The sequence below is a fragment of the Mirounga angustirostris genome, unplaced genomic scaffold, assembly GCF_029215605.1.
Source record: "Mirounga angustirostris isolate CCGP_5_RB_7025 unplaced genomic scaffold, mMirAng1.0.hap1 SCAF_1, whole genome shotgun sequence".
NCBI lineage: Eukaryota > Metazoa > Chordata > Mammalia > Carnivora > Phocidae > Mirounga > Mirounga angustirostris.
The window spans coordinates 153412269-153434515 of record NW_026991709.1 but is presented as its reverse complement, the minus strand read 5'-3'; the positions used below and the strand labels follow the sequence as shown (position 1 = coordinate 153434515).

Here is a 22247-nt window from a genome sequence, read left to right as displayed (position 1 = left end):
CTTTTCTTTTTCCTCTTTCTGTATTGAATGATTAGCTTTCCCCCTCTTTTGTTTTTCTAATACATTTATTTTAGGACTGTATGCTTTTTCTCAGTCTGCTTTTGGCTACATCCATTGGTTTTTTTTTTTTTCTTAAGATTTTATTTATTTATTTGAGACAGAGAGAATGAGAGAGACAGAGAGCACATGAGAGGGGGGGAGGGTCAGAGGGAGAAGCAGACTCCCTGCCGAGCAGGGAGCCCGATGCGGGACTCGATCCAGGGACTCCAGGATCATGACCTGAGCCAAACGCAGTCACTTAACCAACTGAGCCACCCAGGCGCCCCCATTGGTTTTGATATTAGTATTTTCATTGACATTTATTTTTTTAATAGTTTGTAATTTTAGTTTTGTATTAACTTGAGTTATTTATATAGGTCTTGTAAAAATTCTAAATTTGTCATTCTCTTGTGAGTTAATGTTTAGTTTGTTGTGTTATGGTAGTATCGTTTTCATTTGTAAAATGTATAGTTGATGGAGCTAGTCTTGTAATTTCTGAATTCTTTTTTCAAACACCAGTGTTTTATAGATCAGGAAAGAAAATACTGCTGTTCCATTTTACTTCACAACTGTTGCTTACGTTCTGATTGTTAATTTGGGGGTGAAGATTATTAAGATATGAAGATTAAGATATTAAGATAATTTTAGCTAATGACATTATTACAAATTTGTTACTCAAACCGTGTGGAGGAAATAAGGATATGTAATAGTTGGCCCTTGGTCTCAAAAAGTATCTGTACTTGGCTCAGTAATTTTATTCTGCATAGATGAATAAACATAATTTCTTTCTTTTTAAGATTTTATTTTTTGAGAGAGAGCATGCACACGTGTGTACTTGTGCACAGATGAAGGGAAGGGAGAGAATCTCAAAACAGACTCTGCGCTGAGTGTGGAGCCCCACCTGGGGCTCCGTCCAATGACCCTGAGATCATGACCTGAGCTGAAACCAAGAGTCTGAAGCTTAACCAACTGAGCCAGCCAGCCTCCCTTGAATAGACATAATTTAAAGAAGATTTCAAATCTGATTTTTTTGTGTTCTATTTCTAATAAAAAAGCTTGTTAGGACTGTTTTCATTCTGTGTAACCTTAAAGGAGAATCTTCTGCCCACAGGAGGTTTAAGGCCATACAGTAGACTTTGTGGCAGAATTAGACTAAGATCTTGACCTCTTGACTCCCTGACTAGTTACTTTTTACTATACTCTGCTGCAGAATGCTTCATTAATGATTCTTCATGTGATAAATTGGGTGAAGAAAGAAGTGTGAAAATAAGGTTGCAAAAGGCTCTATTAACTCTGACCAATAAATGGTTCAGCTCTTTGGATTCTCTTGTTTCTCTCTGGTTGGTGGTCAGGAGTTGCACAGCCCTAAGTAGTGACTGGAGCTGTATAGGTCATGTGAATTTGCATTACAGTGTTGCTTTGGCTAGTGTGGATTGGTGGTTCTCAATCTCCACATGTTCCCCCTAAACTTTAAAACTAGAATTTCTTTCTCTCTCTCTCTCTTTTTAAAAGATTTCTTTATTTATTTTAGTGGGGGGGGGGAGAGAGAGAGAGAACAGGTGCATGTGCATTAGTCAAGAAAGGGGCAGAGGGAGAGACTTAAAGCAGTCTCTCTGCAGGGAGCCTAATATGGGGCTTGATCCCATCACCCATGAGATCACAACCTGAGCCTAAACCAAGAGTTGAATGCTCAGCTGACTGAGCCATCTAGGTGCCCCTGAAACTAGAACTTCTTTTTTTTCCTTTAAACTTTTGAAAAAAGCTTTATCTTTATTTTCAAGATTCCATTTATTTGTCAAAGAGAGAGAGCAAGCGCACAAGCAGGGGGAGTGGCAGGCAGTGGGAGAAGCAGACTCGCCGCCGAGCAAGGAGCCCGATTCAGAACACGATCCCAGGGCCTCAGGATCATGACCTGAGCCGAAGGCAGACGCTTAACCGACTGAGCTACTCAGGTGTCCCTAAAACTAGAATTTCTGATGGGAGTTTATCCTATACCTGTCTTTTGTATATTCAAAGAAATGAATTCATTTCCTATGGTTCCTAACCCCCCACCGTGAACTTTTAAAAATTGAGCAATTGGATATTTGCTCTAAGGTGACTGAGTTTTATAAAATTACTGGAGAACATATAAAGGCACTTCTGAATAGTTGCAAATAATAATTTGTAGCTACCATTTATGTTACATGTAATATATATCAACACTTTTAAGTATTTAGTATGTATTGTATCATCTTTTTCCTCATGCTTAAATGAGATATCACCTCACATTAGGAAGGGTTTGGAGAGGTTATTTATAACTTGCACTCAGTCACACAGCTTTGAGTTGGTGGAGTTGGGATTCAAACTAAGGGTTGTCTGGCTTACAAGCCTGAGCTATTGCCCACTGTGACATTGTACCTCTTAAGCATGATTAGGGTATTATAATTGACTAAAAAATTACTTATTTCTAAAATATTAAAGGTACATACAGATTCTTTGTAGTAGTATTTCCCATAGTCATAATGCATTTTTTTTTGCCAACTCTGGTATAGGACACTGGCTTTCCTTCTTCCTACTTGTGGAAAACTTGCAGTGTAGGTCTACTTTGTTAGAGGTATAGCCTAAGCTAGAATCTGCTCATCTAGTAAATCATATTTAAATGATAGGTGGGTAGATTCTCTTGTTTCCGCTCTTGTTTCCTCTCTAGAATTTTGAGACCTGAGATTTAGGCTGAATTACAAGGAGTGGTATGATGGAAATATATAGAAAGAGTAATTCATTGTATTTGGTTCTGCAGGAATAGCATTTTAACTGCAGTTAGCAATGGCTGCTTTCCTTGAAAAGCATTGGTTGGTCTCTCTTGAGTTTACTCCATGTGAATCAGATGTTGTTGATTCCCAATGACTGCCCTCCCATAGTACTTATTTTAAATTACATAACCTGTCCTGAGACAGCTATTTTTGGGGATTCCATCATATAGCTTCTAGTCATTTAAATATAGGCTATAAATGCACTGTTTCCCCACACAATTTAAGTTTTGAGAGTTGACCCCAAAAACTTTGAATAGAGTAGGTGTAAAAAATTTAGGACATTCTGTTTAGCCTTTTTTTTTTTTCCTGATCCGTTTGCAGAGGAAGTAGCTTTATCTCCTACAACTTCCTTTCCTGCTTGCTTTAGAGCAGAAGTCAGCAGACTAAGGCCTGCCCAGCTGTCTATTTTTGTGTTGTCCATAGCCACCATCTAGTGGATTAGGGCTCTGAGCCTTGGAGACCTCACTGGAGTGTTCCCCTCTGCCCCATCATCCCCTTTATTCCCAGCGCCTGCCTCCCTGGCCATTGGCTGCACCTCGCTGCTGCCCAGGGTTTGCTCTGGTGCCACCTACACTTTGCAGTGAATGTAGAATCTCAGACTGGGGATTGGTGACTCAGCAAATTGCCTTGTCTCTAGCAGCTGAGCCAGCTGCCCAAGTTGAGATGGCTGGGCTCTCTGGGAGAAGAGAAGGGCGTGCTGGAATTTGGGTGTCACTGGGGCAGAGAGTGAAGCTGATTGTGTTGAGTACTATCTACCCTCCCTCCCCCCATGACGCCCTCTCCACCAGACTGGATACTGGATACTGGATACTCTTCTTTGGAAATGGCTCCAGCTAATGACCTTGTACCTAGTGTGCTCACCATCTGAGAGGGCCTAACTTAGGTAAAAAGGATATAGGTTAGGCAGGACTTTTCTTTCTTGTTATATAAGGACCTACATTTTATCCTTGATTTTGCCTTTTGCTTGGCAAAGCCTACAATAGCCCTTCTCAGAAAAAATTTGTAAATCCCCACTCCATAGCCATATGAGCCTTCTTGCTGGCCATGAACACCCTCAGGCACACTGTTGCCTTCTGTTGCCTCAGGCCCATGGTACTTGCTATTCTGTCCTTATGGGCATGTTCTTTAGTAGCTCCTGTTCATTATCAAAACAGAGAATCTTGGGTTTTACTTTTCAGAGATAAGAAAAAAAGTTACTTTTTTAAAAAAAGATTTTATTTATTTGACAGAGTGAGAGAGGGAACACACGCAGGTGGAGTGGGAGAGGGAGAAGCAGGCTTTCTGCTGAGCAGGGAGCCCAATGCAGGGCTCCCTGGGATCATGACCTGAGCTGAAGGCAGACGCTTAATGTCTGAGCCACCCAGGCGCCCCCCAAAAAAGTTACTTTTAAAAACCTTTGCATTTGGGACACCTGGATGGCTCAGTTGTTGGGCGTCTGCCTTCGGCTCGGGTCGTGGTCCCAGGGTCCTGGGATCGAGCCCTGCATCGGGCTCCCCGCTCTGCGGGGGGCCTGCTTCTCTCTGTCCCACTCCCCCTGCTTGTGTTCCCTCTCTTGCTGTGTCTCTCTCTGTCAAATAAAGAAATAAAATCTTTTAAAAAAAAAAAAACCTTTGCATTTACTGATTGATTTGTTTGAGGTAGCAATAAAATAGTGAGCAAACAGACTGAGTCTCTGCTCTCAGGGAGCTTAGAATCCTTTGAGAGAAAAGACATTAAACATAATTCCACACTGTGCTGAGTTCTATGAAGGAAGAGTTCAGAGATCTAAGAGATTATAAAGGGAGAGGGGAACTAATTTAAAACAAGAGTTAGATAGACTGCCTGTATCACTTCTTTTTTTTTTCTATATATTTTTAGAGATTTTATCTTATTTATTTTTTAAGATTTGTTTGAGAGTGAGAGGGTGTGCGTGCACATGAGTGGGGGGAGGGGCAGTGGGAGAGAATCTTTTAAGCAGGCTCCATGATGAGCAGGAAGCCCAATGCAGGGCTTGGTCCCATGACCCATAAGATCATGACCCATGAGATCATGACGTGACTGAAACCAAGAGTTGGAGGCTTAACCGACTGAGCCACCCAAGCACCCCTGCTCCACTTCTGCCACCCATGTGGAACGACGTGGTCCATGCTACCGTCATTTCTTGACTGGATTACAGTAATAGCTTCCTGACTGGTTTCTCTTCTGCTTTTGCACAAATGCAAGTCCGTTTTCCACTCAGCAGCCATGGATGGTGACTCTGTGAAAATAGGTTAGCTCATGTTACTCCTTTGTCCAAACTCTCTGATGGGTCCCCTTCCTACTCTATATAGTAGAAGCCAAAAGTCTTACAGTTGTACTCAGGGCATCATTACTACTTTGATTTCACCTCCTTCTGTTTTCTCCTGTGCTTGTTCTGTGACCTTATTGGCCTCCTTGCCATGGCAGGATATTTTCAGGCATACTCTTGTCCCAGCTTCTTGGCACTTCATCTTCCCTTGACTGGTAATGCTTTTATCTCACTTATCTGCTTGCCTCAGCACATCACCTCCTTCATGCCTTCTCTATTATTCATGATGTTTTAAATTATTAAATTTTTTACTTCTATATATAGTCAAGTGACCACATGTAGTGATTTAAGACTACAGTCTTCTCACATCACCCTGTATAACACCTTGTCCTTCTTTTTCTCCATAGCACTTATTATCTATTATACTATATTTTTCCGTTTTTTTTTTTTTTTTTTTTTAGATTTTATTTATTAGAGAGCACGAGCAGGGGAAGGGGCAGAAGGAGAGGGAGAAGCAGACTCCCCACTGAGCAGGGAACCTGACGACGTGGGGCTTGGTCTCAGGACCCTGGAATCATGACCTGAGCTGTAGGCAGACGCTTAACCTACTTGAGCCACCCAGGCACCACCCTTATGCTATATTTTTCTTAGCTATCTTGTCTCCCCCTCTAAAAGTAAGCTTTACAAGGGCTCAAAATTTTAAATGTTTATTTACTGCTGAATTTCTATGCCTTAGAACTGTGTTTGGTGCATAGTAAATTCTTAGTATATATTTGTTGAATGGATGAGTGAATGAATGAATGAGGGAAGACTTTTTCAAAGATTTATTCATTCATTTGAGAGAGAGGGTGCCTGAGCTGAGTGGGGGAGGGGCAGAGGGAAAGAATCTCAAGCGGACTCTCCGCTGAGTGGGGAGCCCTAAGTGTACCTTGATCTCATGACCCTGAGATCATGACCTGAGCTGAAATCAAGAGTTGGATGCTTAACCAACTGAGCCACTGAGTCGATCCGAGGGAAGACTTTTTTGATGACGTATCAGCCTGGACAAGGAAAGTGGAGAATTGTGATGGGAAAAGTTTCCAGAGAAAAAAAATTTCCAGGGGGGAAAATACGTGAAGTCCCTAAGCCAGGGGAGAGCATAGGCTAATGACTAAAATGTGTAGTGAATATTCTTAGATGAGGCCGGAGAGTTAAATGATGGCTAGATAATGCCAGAACTTGTCAAAAATTTTGTATGTAATTTTAAGTATAGTAGGAATCCATTAAAGGGTTTAAGCATTTAATACTTTAGAGTTCTTTTTTTTTTTTTAAAGATTTTATTTATTTATCTGACAGAGGGAGAGACACAGCTAGAGAGGGAACACAAGCAGGGGGAGTGGGAGAGGGAGAAGCAGGCTTCCCGTGGAGCAGGGAGCCTGATGCGGGGCTCGATCCCAGGACCCTGGGATCATGACCTGAGCCGAAGGCAGACGCTTAATGACTGAGCCATCCAGGCGCCCCCTCAGAGTTCATTTTTTTTTTTTTAAAGATTTTTTATTTATTTATTTGAGAGAGAGAGAATGAGAGACAGAGAGCATGAGAGGGAGGAGGGTCAGAGGGAGAAGCAGACTCCCTGCCGAGCAGGGAGCCCGATGCGGGACTCGATCCCGGGACTCCAGGATCATGACCCGAGCCGAAGGCAGTCACTTAACCAACTGAGCCACCCAGGTGCCCAGAGTTCATTTTTTAAGTACAAGAATACTCTCCTACATAACCACAGTACAACTTTCAAAATCAGGACATTAACATTGATTGAATATTATCATTTAATCCATAAAACACATTAAAATTTTGCTGATTCTCCCAATAATGTTGTTAGGCACTGAGTGTATGTACAGATTTGGGATCTAGTCCAGGATCCTGCGTTGGATTCAGTTGGCTCTTTAGTGTCCTTCAGTCTGGAACAGTTCTTCCATTTCTCCTTGTTTTTCACAACCTTGACATTTTTAAAATTTTTTTTAAAGATTTTTATTTATTTATTTATTTTAGATTTTATTTTATTTATTTATTTGAGAGAGAGAATGAGAGAGACAGAGAGCACATGAGAGGGGGGGAGGGTCAGAGGGAGAAGCAGGCTCCCCGCTGAGCAGGGAGCCCCATGCGGGACTCGATCCAGGGACTCCAGGATCATAACCCGAGCCGAAGGCAGTCACTTAACCAACTGAGCCACCCAGGCGCCCCACAACCTTGACATTTTTAAAGGGTACAGGCTAGTTTCTTTGTAGACTGTCCCTCAGTTAGGGTTTGTCTTATATTTTCTTGTGATTTATGCATTTTTAGGCAGTACTACCACCGAAGTACAGCTGTTTTGTGTGTGTGTGTGTGTGTGTGAGTGTGAGCGTGAGCGCATGTCAGGAAGAACTTGAAGTTGATTTGTCCTATGCCGTTAACGTGTAACTTTTATCACATGGTCAAGGTGATGTCTGCCAGTTTTCTTGACCTTACAGTTAATAAGTACATTGAACTAAATAATTAGGAAGTACTTTGTAGGGAGATACTTTGAGTCTTTGTAATACTGTTTCCATCAAACTTTTTTGCTTTAGCATCCATTGACGTATCTTACCTGAAATAGATACTATATTCAGAAAGGTGCCAAATGCTGATTTTTCTAACTCTGTTTTATATTCTCGTGTTATTAGTTGGCATTGTACAGTAGGGTAGTCTTTCCCTGTTCACCCATTTATTTATTTATTTATTTTTAAAAAGATTTTTATTTATTTATTGAGAGAGAGAATGATAGCATGAGAGGGAGGAGGGTCAGAGGGAGAAGCAGACTCCCTGCTGAGCAGGGAACCCAATGCAGGACTTGATCCCGGGACTCCAGGATCATGACCTTAGCCGAAGGCAGCCGCCCAACCAACTGAGCCACCCAGGCGCCCCCACCCATTTATTTTATGTGCTTCAGATTGGTGTTCTTATTTTCCTCAATGGGTTATGATTTATTATTTTATTTAAATTTTTTTTGGACTTGGCTAGCAGGAGCCCCTTAAAGCTAGTTCTTGTGTCTTTGACAAGTTCTCATTTTTTGAGTACTTCCTTAACTATCTGACATAGCAAGATGTTTTAGGCTTGAATTTTGAATTTTCTTGGTCTCAGCCAGAGCGTTATTCATCTGGGCTCTAGGTGTGCTTATTGCTACCGAGGTGTTATTGCTTCTAGGCCCTCTCAGTATATACAGTTAGGAAATACACTCACACACATTTATACCTGTTTTTGTATTTCTCCACTATATTAAAAAATAAGTTCACACTGATACGTCCAATTCCAGGCAGAAGCCACAGAATTTATTCTAGCCATCTTTCTTCCCGTATTTGTAATTCCTTTCTCTGATAGTTAGAAACTTAGCCTACATTCTCTTCATTGTATTTAACTTGTTTAATTCTTTCTGTTTATAACCAAACTCATGGCCATGTCAGCCAAAAACTTTGTCTCAGATGTGTTGCCCCTCCCCCTGAAAAATTTGCCTTAGAAACAGTTACTGGAATGATAGCCCTGAGGAGGGTTGGGGTGGAGGGAGGAGATAATAGGGGAAGGAGGAAAGATTACAGGCCTGTTAGAAGGCTTGGCCTTGGATACTCCCAACCCTCCTTGCTAGCTCAAAGGTCAGCCTGATGAGGGAGAAGACTGCTTCATGTTTGATGATTGTTCTGGCTGCTGTGTGGAGAATAGATTGAGAAGAATGAGAAAGGGCACCTGGGTGGCTCAGTTGGTTGAATGTCTGCCTTGGGCTCAGGTCATGATCCTGGGGTCCAGGGATCAAGCCCTGCATTGGGCTCCTTGCTCAGCGGGGAGTGTGCTTCTCTCTCTCCCTCTGCCCCACACCCAGCCCCCCCATATGCTTTCTCTCTCAAATAAATAAAATTAAAAAAAAAAGAGAGGGAAGGACTCAAGCAGACAGGGAGGTTGGCTAGCAGACTTTCTGATTAGTCTACTTTAAAGGGAGGGTAGAGGTTTTTTTTGGTTTTTAGGTTTTTTTTTTTTTTTTTGGCTTAAAGATTTTATTTGAGAGAGAGGGACAGAGTGAGTGTGAGCAGGGGAGGGGGAGGGGCAGGGGAAGAGGGAGAAGCAGACTCCCTGCTCAGCAGGGAACTCACTGTGGGGCTCCCCCAGGACCCTGAGATCATGACCTGAGCTGAAGGCAGACACTTAACCGACTAAGCCACCCAGGCACCCCGTTAATTAATTCCAGTATAGTTAACATACAGTGTTGTGTTAGTTTCAAGTATACAATATAGTGATTCGACATTTCTGTACATTACTCAGTGCTCATCAAGATAAGTGTACTCTTGATGGGGAAAAACTGAGAGCTTTTCCCCCAAGGTCAGGAACATGGCAAGGATGGCCACTCTCACCACTTTTATTCAACATAGTACCGGAAGTCCTAGCCACAGTAGCCTACAACAAAAAGATATAAAAGGCATCCAAATCAGTAAGGAGGAAGTAAAACTTTTAACTATTTGCAGGTGATGTGATACCATATATAGAAACCTGGAAGACTCCACCAAAAACCTGCTTATAACTGATAAACAAATTCAGTAAAATCACAGGATACAAAATCAATGTACAGAAATCTGTTGCATTTCTATACACCAATAATGAAGCAGAAGAAAGAGAAATTAAGAAAACAATCCTATTTACATTTGCACCAAAAATAATAAGATACCCAAGAATAAACCTAACCAAAAAGATGCAAGACCTGTACTCTGAAAACTGATGAGAGAAATTGAAGACGACACAAAGAAATGGGAAAAAATTCCATGTTCATGGATTGGAAGAACAAATATTGTTAAAATGTCTATACTACCCAAAGCAATCTACACATTTATTGTAACTCCTACCAAAATACCAACAGCAGTTTTCACAGAACTGGAACAAACAATCTTAAAATTTGTATGGAACCACAAAAGACCGCAAATAGCCAAGGCGATTTTGAAAAAACAAAGCAAAGCTGGAGGCATCACAATTCTGGACTTAAAGTTATATTACAAAGCGGTAATGAAGCAGTATGGTACTGGCACAAAGTAGATACATAGATCAATAGAACAGAATAGGGCGCCTGGGTGGCTCAGTCGTTAAGCGTCTGCCTTCGGCTCAGGTCATGATCCCAGGATCCTGGGATCGAGCCCCGCATCGGGCTCCCTGCTCCGCGGGAAGCCTGCTTCTCCCTCTCCCACTCCCCCTGCTTGTATTCCCTCTCTTGCTGTGTCTCTCTCTGTCAAATAAATAAAATCTTTAAAAAAAAAAAATAGAATAGAAAATTCAGAAATGAACCCACAATTATATAGTCAATCTTCGACAAGGCAGGAAAGAATATCAAATGGGAAAAAGTCTCTTCAACAGATGATGTTGGGAAAACTGGACCACTTTCTTACACCATACACAAAAATAAATTCAAAATGGATTTAAGGGGGGGGTGCCTGGGTGGTGCAGTCGGTTAAGCATCCGACACTTGGTTTCAGCTTGGTGGTGATCTTGGGGGCTCTGCGCTCAGCTTGGAGTCTGCTTGGGATTGTCTCTTCCCCTGCCCCTCCCCTCCATGTTCTCTCTCTCGCACGCTCTAAAATGGATAAATAAATCTTTAAAAAAATGGATTAAGGACCTAAATGTGGATGTGAAACCAAAAGATTCTAGAAGAGAGCTCAGGCAGTAACTTTTCTGACATTAGCCATAGCACCTTTTTTCTAGATGTCTCCTGGGGCAAGGGAAGCAAAAGCAAAAATAAATGATTGGGATTAATCAAACTAAAAAGGTTCTGCCCAGTGAAGGAAACCGTCAACAAATCTAAACGATAATTGATGGATTGGGAGAAGATACTTGCAAATGACATATCCAATGAAGGGTTAGTATGCAAAATGTATAAAGAATTCTTAACACCCCAAAAACAATCCAGTTAAAAAATGGGCAGAAGATATGGTGGTCAACAGACACATGAAAAGATACTCAACATCACACATCAAGGAAATGCAAATCAAAACTATGAGTGGGGCCTGGGTGGCTCTGTTGGTTGAGCGTCCCACTCTTGATTTTGGCTTGGGTCATGATCTTGGGGTCCTGGGATCGAGCCCTGTGACTGGCTCCCTGCTCAGTGGGAAGTTTGCTTTTCTCCTCCCTCTGCCCCTCCTCTGCTTGTGCTTGCACGTGTACGCATACTCTCTCTCAAATAATCTTTAGAAAGAAAAACTATGATGAGATACCACCTCACACCTGTTAGAATGGCTAAGATAAAAAACAAGAAACAACAAGTGTTGGTGAGGATGTGGAGAAAAAGGAACCCTTGTGTACTGTTGGTGCAAACTGGTGCAACCACTGTGGAAGACAGTATGGAGGTTCCTCAAAAAATTAAAAATAGGGGTGCTTGGGTGACTCGGTTAAGCGTCCCACTCTTGATTTTGGCTCAGGTCATGAGATCAAGCCCCTTGTTGGCTCTGCACTGGGCATGGAGCCTGCTCAAGATTCTCTCTCCTGGGGCGCCTGGGTGGCTCAGTCTTTAAGCGTCTGCCTTCGGCTCAGGTCATGATCCTGGGGTCCTGGGATCGAGCCCTGCATCTGGCTCCCTGCTCCGCAGGAAGCCTGCCTCTCCCTCTCCCACTCCTCCTGCTTGTGTTCCCTCCCTTCGCTTTGTCTCTCTCTGTCAAATAAATAAAATCTTAAAAAAAAAAAAATTCTCTCTCCCTCTGCTTCTAACCCCCTCACTGAAAAAAAAAAAAAAAGACCTGTCTTAATGATGCAGTAATTCCACTACTGGTTATTTACCCAAAGAATATGAAAACACTAAAACGTTATTTACAGTAGCCAAATTATGGAAGCAGCCCAACTGTTCATCGATAGATGAATGGATAAAGAAGATATATATACACACAGACACACACACACAATGGAATATTGTTCAGCCGTAAAAAAGAATGAAATCTTGCCATTTGCAACAACATGGATGGATCTAGAGGGTATAGTGGTAAGCAAAATAAGTCAGACAAACACAAATACCATATGATTTCACTTGTATGTGGAATTTGAGAATAAACGAAGAAAAGAGAGACAAACCAAAAAGTAGACTTTAACTGTAGAGAACAAACTGATGGTTACCAGAGGGTAGGTAGGTGGAGAAATGCGTGAAGTAGGTGAAGGGGATAGAGTATACTTACTTTTTTCTTTAAAGCTTTTAATTCCAGTTAACATACAGTGTTAGTTTTAGGTGTACAATACAGTGATTCAGCAATTCCATACATCACCCTGTGCTCATCATGACAAGTGCACTCCTTAATCCCCATCACCTTTGTCACCTGTCCCTCACTATCCCCCCCCAAGAAAGTGATCCAGTTTTATTCTTTTTGCATAGTTTGCAAAACTATCCAGTTTTCCTGACACCATTTGTTGAAGAAATTTTTTTTTTTTTTTAAGATTTTATTTATTTGAGATAGCAAGAGAGAGAGTGAGCACAAGTAGGGGGAGGGGGAGAGGGAGAAGCAGGGAGCCTGATACATAAAGCATATCTGAAAGTTAGTAAACCTGTTTTTATTTTTTAAGATTTTATTTATTTATTTGACAGAGACAGAGATAGCGAGAGCAGGAACACAAGCCCTGGGAGTGGGAGAGGGAGAGCAGGCTTCCCGCCGAGGAGGGAACCTGATGTGGGACTCGATCCCAGGACCCTGGGATCATGACCTGAGCCGAAGGCAGACACTTAACGACTGAGCCACCCAGGCGCCCAGTAAACCTGTTTTTAAACAGCAGTTTAAGGGCACGTGGGTGGCTTGGTTGGGCATCCAACTGTTGATTTTGGCTCGGGTCATGATTTCAGGGTCACAGGATCAGGTCCTGCTTTGGGCTCTGGGCTCAGTGAGGAGTCTGCCTCCCCCTCCTCCCCCCCAGCTCACATGCACTCTGGAATAAATAAATCTTTAAAAAAATATCTTTTTACCAGATATGTTAATTTGCCCAATGGGTATAAACAGTTTACCTTAGTAAGAAATAGTATTTTAAGAAATACATTGGTCCTGGCAGATGTTAGTTTGTTTTTAAACAATAATACTCGATAAGTATTTTTCTTTGGTGGTGAGTATGAGTCTTTTGTTCACAGTTTTTTTATTGCATGCATTTTAGATTCTGATTTATGCATTGAAAGGTTATGTTTATTAACTTTAAAATGAATTTGATTTGTGGGCCCCTCAAAGTAAGAGTGAATAATTTTTGTGTACTCTTAAACCAGTTGTATATATATAAATGTGTATAATATTTAGCTCTGGTAATTATAAATTTTCTTCTGTTTTTTAGATATTATGATCAGATTTGTTCCATTGAACCCAAATTCCCATTCTCTGAAAATCAAGTAAGTCATTAATTTTAATTTGTTTTAAAGTTGTATAATAATGGTAAACTTTCCTCCCATACATGGTATCACTTTACTATTTTTATATTTTTATGAGACCTTTAGATACAAATTAGAAGCTTGTAAGCCCATCTGATAAAAATCAGATTGTCTTTTTGAAAAGCGTCTTTGAATTCTTTTCCTGTCATTGTTAGTCACTTCTGGGTTTATGTAGAGCATTGGGCTGCATTTTTTTTCCCCTGCATTTTATATCAGTATGATCTATTGACTCATTAACATAATCTATGATGTCCTTCTCTTTGGGTTTTACAGAATTAAGAAGGAAACTATAATTGAAGTATTAGTCTCAGTTTATGTGTTTTAAAATTTGACACAAATTATATTTGCATATGAAGTTGCAAGTGCTGATATGATTAGGTATTACACTACAAGAATGTCTGCTTTCTCTTAAAGGCTAGATATTGGAAATGCTGACGATTTCTTACAGTTTTGTTTGAGAGACTTGTTAAGTTTTTAGTTTGTGTGACATTTCTGAGTTTTAAAATACGTAGTTTATGAAAAATACTTTAAACATTCTTGTACTAAAGTTTTACAGGTGACATAATATGTTGAAATTTGCTTTAAAATACTCGAGGAAAAAAAAGTATATGTTTGGGGGTTAGGGGTGGGGGCAGGGAAAGTGGGGGTAGGTGAACCAAGAAGGACAAAAGGCTAAAGCTGGTGATGGCTATATGGGGTTCATTAAGTTATTCTCTCTAGTTTTGTGTCTATAGAAAATTTCTCTAATCCTGAGTTGCAAAATTTTTGTATGGGATTCCAATACATAATATAAAAGATGGTAAGTTTTTTTTAACCTTTATGTGTGGAATATTTTATTTTTTATTTTTTTAAAAGATTTTTATTTATTTATTTAACAGAGATAGAGAGCACAAGTAGGCAGAGCGGCAGACAGAGGTAGAGGGAGAAGCAGGCTCTCCGCTGAGCAGGGAGCCTGATGCGGGGCTCGATCCCAGGACGCTGAGATCATGACCTGAGCCGAAGGCAGCTGCTTAACCGACTGAGCCACCCAGGCGCCCCTATGTGTGGAATATTTTAGAAGCAGAGTGAGATGCAGTTTTTTTAATTAAGTGAACTTTTTATTTATGTATAGCATACATACAAAAGTGAATATATTTTGAGTCTTTACAAAGTGAATATACATGTATGAGCACAACCCAAATCAAGAAATAACATTATATCATCTCATTCCCCCAAAAGTAACCCTTCTCTTACTTTGTCATCATGGACTCGTTTTTGATCTTATCTTCTGGGAAACCTGTAGTACTTTATTGCCTTTGCCTCTCTTGGCTTATTTGACAATCATTTAAGTGCCTGTTCTGTTCAAGTCATTGTATGTTGTAAATATGAGTAAGATAGTGTTTTCTGGAGAGGATAGTATATGTATAATTACTGAGGTAGAATGAGCATTGGAAATATCTTAGTGCCAGTATTTTAAGAAATAGAATTTTATGGTCCAGGAAAAGGGAAAGGAGTTAGTTGGGTAGATAGGATAATGTTTTGACAAGCTTTGGTCCTTTTCCTCATTATGGATTTTTCTTCAAAAGAGACCTAATATTTAATAAGATCCAAGAAGGTAAGATAATTTTCTGTTTTCTCTCTTTCTATGAAGATCTGTTTGACATTTACCTGGAAGGATGCTTTTGATAAAGGTTCACTTTTTGGAGGATCTGTAAAATTGGGTATGTAATTATTTTTATAAAAATGGTAAGAAACATAGTCTAAACACTTTGTATTATTTTAGGTTCTTAAAATTGCTCTCCTAACAACTCTTCATAAATAATAAAAATTTTTACATTTTATTTTCTTTTTAACTTCAGATTTTAATGTCATTTCCAAATATTTGTAGAGAGCCTACGCCTTGCCAGGCACTGTCCTAGTTATAAAAATGAATAAGACAGTTATATTCAGTCTGGCTAGGAAGACAGCTGATCGTTCTAAAATATAGTGGGTAGTATATGGGTATATGAACAAAGTTGTGGGAGCATAGATGAAGAAGACATAAATTCTGCTTGTTGAAAGAAAGCAATGTTCACGTTAGGCTCTGAAGGATGAATTTGGTTTTCCCACCTAGAAAATAACGTTACAGGTAGAACATTATAACCAAAGGTCAGAAGAATGAAGGTTTTTTTGATCTACCAGCTTGGCAGGTTAACCTCTCTGTGCATTAATTTTCTCATCTTTGAAGTGGGGAATAAATAGTACTGTGAAATACTGTTTATCTCATTGGGTTCTTTTGTGGATTAAATGAGTGAATACATGCGAAGTCCTTAGAAGAGTATGCAATAAGTATTAGCTGCGATGAATAATAGTAACATGTTTTATTATAAATAATTACATGTAATGTATTATTTATAGAATGTATGCATTATAGTGTATATTGTATATAATAATATACAGTATAAATTATATGTAATGCATATTAATACAATTATTGTTAAGTCTCGAAACCATAGGTTGAATGGAGGATTATGGAGGGTGAAGACATTGGAAAGTAGATTATGAAGAGTTGGAAATACACTCTGAATTTGTATTCAGGTTTATTGAGTATTTATTACACCTAGGCACTGTGGAAGGGGCTTCACACATATTATCTTACTGAATTCCCCAAAAGCCCAATGAAGAAAGGCACTATTATTACCAGTTGAACACACTGGTTTAGAAAGATTAAGTGACTTTCTAAGGTCATAAAGCAAGGATTTAATAAAGTGGGATGTGATCCCTGAAAGCCTAACTCTAGAGGTTAAAGGAGACAGACCAGTGAAGAGACTGGTGAGGGTTGATGAGATTAGACAAGGGGTGGTATATATGGGTCAGAGAAGGAGTGGGTCTGAGTGACATTTCAGAGTGGAAACTAACTGGATCTGCCGACTCTCAGAAAAGAGTAGTAGTTGAGGGTTGACTCTCAGATTTATAACTTGGTTTGACTTGTTGGATATTTATTCCTTCCAATAGACAAGTTGAGTTTGACTTTCCTGTGTTATGTCTGGGGAGACATTTTTCTTTGGCATTTGGAAAGTGGATTTAAAACTCAAAAGTGGTAGAGACATAGATTTGGGAACAATTATCATTAAATGATGATAAATCTATCTCCTCTGGTAATCTGTAGATTGGGAAAAGTGTGAAAGCCAGAGGTAGGGAATATAACATTCCAGGGAAACGGGAAAAGGTTCCTGGGAATGAGGATGAGACAAAGCTTTCAGATCTCAGAGGAACCAGGGGAAAAAAGAGACACGGAATTGAGTGCCAGGAGGGTTTCAGAGATCACATAGTCCAGTGGTTCCTGAACCTGGCTGCACATTAGAATTACCTGGGGAAAATGTGAAAGGTACAGATGTAAAGATACAGAATGTCAGGTGTGATAGGACGAATTTTCAGGGTGGGCCACTGGAATTAGTATCTTTGAAAATACCTCCAGATGACTCTCATATTCATTCAGGTTGGAACATCATTGACAGAGTTACTGTGGCAGAGGTCAAGTCATGTAAAGTTGGAGAAGTCACTGGATTCAGCAATGAAAGAAGTTTCATTAGGGGCATGCTGAAGAAGCCAAATTGCATTGGGTTGAGGGGTGGACCAGAAGTGAGGAAATGGAAACAGCAAATATGGGTTGCTCATTTCAGAAAATTTGCAGTAAAGATTTAAGGACAAGGGAGCATTATGCAGAGAGGGAGACCAGGTCAAGAAAAAGGATTTTTAATGCCATTGATAAGTTGAGAATTAAGGAGCAGATGGCAGAACTAGGAGATATTAAGTGAGATAGATTAAGTGACAAACCAAGTTCCTGGAAGAAGTGGGAAGCAAAAAACTTAGCATAAATAAAGAAAGAGGTGGTTCACCAAGGCACTTCTCGTAGCAAATACTGGGAATTAAGTGTCCTTCAGTAACGTCTTATTTAAATAAAGCATGGGCTACCTACTCATTAGAATATTGTGTAATTTTAGGATTCTAAGAATGAGAGTGCAAATATATTTTTGTTCACATGTAATGCTTTGTTCTGTTTCTCAGTGCATGTAGACGTTTTGTTTATACTATATTATAGTCTTTTAAGTGTGCAATAGCATTATGTCTAAAAAAACACTGTATATAACTTAATATAAAACTTTGTTGCTAAAAAATGTTAACCATCATTTGAGCTTTCAGTGACTTGTAATCACTGATCACAGATCACCCTAGTAAATATAATAATAATCATGATGAAAAAATTTGAAATATTGTGAGAATTACCAAAATGTGACACAGAGCTACTAAATGAGCAAATGCTGTTGGAAAAATGGCACTGATGTACTTGCTTGATGCCACTAACTCTGAATTTGTAAAAGAAATGCAGTTATCTGCAAAGCCCAATAAAGTGAAGCACGATAAAATGAGGTATGCCTGTAAGTTTGCTTTTTGTGATCAGTGTACTTCACTTAGCATAATGTCCTCAAGGTTCATCCATTGTGTAGCACGTGACAGGATTTCCTTCATTTTTAAGGCTGAATGATACTCCATTATATGTATATACCACATTTTATCTTTTCATCCATTAGTGGACACTTAGGTTTCTTCTACCTTTTGCCTATGATCATGGGTGTATAAATATCTTTTTGTGACTGTTCTCAGTTCTTTGGGTATATACCCAGAAGTGGAATTTTTGGATCATATGGGAATTTTATTTCTAATTTTTTGAGGAACTGCCATACTGTTTTTCACAGCAGCTGCAATGTTTTACAGTCCCACCAACAGTTCGTTTTTCCACATGTCTGCCAACAATTGTTATTTTGTGTTGTTGCTGTTCTTGATGGTAGCTATCCCAGTGGATGTGAAGTGTGTAGTTTCTTGACCAGAGTTGTATTTTAACCACATTATCTGCTAGTCTTCTGAGAGATGTATTAGCATAAGGAAGTGAGACTTGGAGGTGCTTGCATTGGGTTAGGTTTGTAGTAGTGAAGAACTGGCTTGAATGTGGTGAGAAGATACAATTTTGAGAGAGGTGATGAGAAAACGGAAATAATTTATTTGAATTTAAGTGAGAATTGACACGAGATGACTTTTCATTTGGAACCTGACTAACAGCATTGTGGACATAAAGGGAAGGAAAGAATAATGATCTTTTGAATTTTAGATGATGGGAATATTGCTATGGAAATAAATGCCTGGCAGGGCAGCATTAGAAATAATGGGCACTATTTTGGGTGAGAAAATAGGTTTGGAAACTTGTTTGTGAGAGCCAATCTCTGAAACATTCATTTTCTTTAGAAAAATAAACTGATAAAATTTTTCCTTCTTAATTTTTTACAGCTCTTGCAAGCTTAGGATATGAAAAGAGCTGTGTGTTGTTCAATTGTGCAGCCTTAGCTAGCCAGATTGCAGCAGAACAGAACCTGGATAATGATGAAGGATTGAAAATCGCTGCTAAGCATTACCAGGTAACCACATAATGATCAACGCTCAGTTGGATTAAATTGAAAATAATTTGTATTTAGGTTTATAGATGTTTCTTTATACACAGATGTTTTCTTGAAAAGTACTTTTTAATGAATTGATTAATACTTTTGAATTTTGATAAACTTCGTACCTGTAGACCAGCACTGTTTTTCCTCACCATTGTATACCCAGCACCTAGCACAGTGCCTGGCACATAATAAAGGCTCAGTAAATGTTAGGAGAACAAATGATTGAATGTTTGAGGTGAAGTTCTTCATAAATCGCATTTAAATAATTGACCTCATTTAAAAATTTTGTACAGTTGACCCTTGAACAGTGTGGGGGTTAGGGATGTTAACCCCCTGCACAGTTGAAAATATACTGTAACTTTTGACTCCCCTAGAACTTAGCTACTAATAGCCTACTGTTGACCAGAAGCCTTACCCATAAAATAAACAAATAACACATATTTTGTATGTTACATGTATTTTATATTGGACTCTTACAATAAAGTAAGCTAGAGAAAAGAAATGTTATTAAGAAGTACGTAAGAGAAAATACATTTATACCGTATGGTATTTATTGAAAAAAAATCCCGTGTAAGTGGATCTGCGTACTTCAAACCTCTGTTGTTCAAGGGTCAAATGTACATTATTTTATTTTATTTTTTTTTTAAAGATTTTATTTATTTATTTGAGAGAGAGAGAATGAGAAACAGAGCATGAGAGGGAGGAGGGTCAGAGGGAGAAGCAGACTCCCTGCCGAGCAGGGAGCCCGATGCGGGACTTGATCCTGGGACTCCAGGATCATGACCTGAGCCGAAGGCAGTCACTTAACCAACTGAGCCACCCAGGCGCCCATGTACATTATTTTAATATATTTTTTTTCTTAGAGTGAGACATATCTAAAATTTCACCATTGTCACAAAAATTAAGACCTAAGAAAATTTTAACTCTGAGACTTGGAGAGGTCATATTTAAATGTGGTCAGATATGTAATGTTCTTAAGTTGGCTACATTTAGATTTTAGATATTATCACTTAATAATATGGCATATTGTGGCAGTATATTATTTACTTTTTGTTTTAACTTAAAGAATAAACGATTGCTGCTAAGGTGATATATATTTTCATGTTTTATATTATGTTGTAATTTACAAAGTGTGCTCATGTACATGATTTTACTCTTATATAAGCCTTGTAATGCATGTTACATAATGTCATTCTCATTTTATACACAAGGAGACTAAAAGGTCGGAGTGTTGATAACTGGTCCATTGGGGTTTCAGTTCTGATTCCAAATTTTAATGGAATTCCAAATGGTGCTTCCAGTGTCTTCCTTGGTTCTGGAATTTGCTTGTCCTAGAGGTGGAGTCTGATTTTTTTCCCATTGTTTAAGTTTATGAGTGAGGTGAAGAATGCTCTTCTAAGAAAGTGAGGGGAACATACATATTAAGTGAACAAGGTGCTCCAAATTGTGGCTTGCCATGCAGTTTTGAAGGGGCATGGATGACAAACGTGATGTATATCCCTTTTCTTTTTGAGGCTATAGAGGGCCGATATTTTAAAATGTGAAAATGAAGTAAATTTAATTATTTACTTTTATATTAATTGTAACTCATTTAATTGGCATGTGATATCGTAGAGGGCATTCTTAGTTACTGAGAACATTCCATCTTGTGAGTCCCTTCTGCGATTCACAGCAGGTCACCTAGTGTGATGGAAAGGGAGAGGTGATAGGCTGCCACCAAGAAATTGTGTGCCCTTGGCTATGTTCTTAAATAGCCTCTGTGGGCCTCCAGTTCCAAGATTTGTGAGAGAGACTGGGTCCTTTGCTGTTCTAATCTGTGATTCTCTTAGTATGTTGAGCAAGGTCAGGTCATCACCTCTTGCAGATGCTCTAATTTTACGATACTTCCTGATTACAGAAAACACGATTTTCTTTTCTTTTCTTTTCTTTTTTTTTTTTTAAAGATTTTATTTATTTATTTGACAGAGACACAGCGAGAGAGGGAACACAAGCAGGGGCGAGTGAGAGAGGGAGAAGCAGGCTTCCTGCGGAGCAGGGAGCCTGATGGGGGGCTCGATCCCAGGACCCTGGGATCATGACCTGAGCCGAAGGCAGACGCTCAACGACTGAGCCACCCAGGCGCCCCTGCTGTAGTGTACTTTTAATCTTTATTAAATCTTCTGTTAACTGTATAGCATTTTAGAAAAATACCCTTATTGTCTGTAGGTCAGATGGTTTTAGAACTGTAACAGTACAAAAATTTAAAAATAGTTAACTGTTCAACTAAATTAACATTTGAAATGATTTGTGTGTAACAGTAGAAAATTAAGTCTTGGCTGAGTTCTGTAGATTTTAAAGAAGTTCTTTTTTTCTTCCCTCTAGTTTGCTAGTGGTGCCTTTTTACATATTAAAGAGACAGTTTTATCTGCCTTAAATCGAGAGCCTACTGTGGACATATCTCCAGATACTGTTGGGACCCTCAGTCTTATTATGTTGGCACAGGCTCAAGAAGTATTTTTTTTAAAAGCCACAAGAGGTAATTCTAATTTTTCCTCCTTTTTGTTGCATGTAAAAAGAAGTAATAAGCTTTTAAAATAGGAAGGTGATTAGAATATAATATATTCAATGTAGAGCTTTCCTTTTTGAACTTGACACATGGGTTACTGAAAATTTTCTGCTTTCCTTTTCTGAAATTAAGGTGGTACAAATAAACATTTATGAATGTAGACTGTGTTTGAAGCATTTTATGAAATAGATAGCTATTGTCTTAAAACACTAAACTCTGGAATAGTATTTATGTAGGTTTGTAATGGGTCAAAAATTCATTCATTCAACATATATTTATTGGGTACCTACTGTGTGCCAGTCACTGCTCTAGGCTCTAGATAGAGGTTGCAGACAAGCAAGATTCTTATTTTCAGCAAGCTTACATTTTTAGCGTGGGGAAGATGATAAGCAAGAAACTAAGTAGCCGAGGTGATTTTATTTTTTTGTTTTTATTTATTTTTTTACCATTTTATTTATTTGATAGCACAATTAGGCAGAGTGACAGGCAGAGGTAGAGGGAGAAGCAGGTTCTCCGCTGAGCAGGGAGCCCAATGCGGGGCTCGATCCCAGCACCCTGGGATCATGACCTGAGCCGAAGGCAACCATTTAACTGACTGAGCCACCCAGGCGCCCTGCCAAGGTGATTTTAAAGAGAGGTAATTGGTATAAAGAAAATAAGAGAGATTATGTGATAATGCCTGGTGGCCTGGCTCTGGGTAAGAATATAGGGGGAGTCTTGCTAATTTTAGATTCATTAGTCAAGAAGA

At 39.3% G+C, this 22247-nt stretch overlaps 1 protein-coding gene across 4 annotated transcripts in view; it reads left to right on the top strand.

Annotated features, from left to right (window-relative positions):
- PDCD6IP (programmed cell death 6 interacting protein) overlaps positions 1-22247 on the top strand; it is a 92037-nt gene that overhangs the window by 5524 nt on the left and 64266 nt on the right. For all 4 annotated transcript variants that reach the window (XM_064590359.1, XM_064590354.1, XM_064590357.1 and 1 more), the window contains exons 2-5: positions 13405-13459; positions 15129-15198; positions 18800-18927; positions 21316-21469. In XM_064590359.1, coding sequence (XP_064446429.1) covers positions 13405-13459; positions 15129-15198; positions 18800-18927; positions 21316-21469 — 407 coding nt within the window. The remainder of the gene's footprint in view (positions 1-13404; positions 13460-15128; positions 15199-18799; positions 18928-21315; positions 21470-22247) is intronic.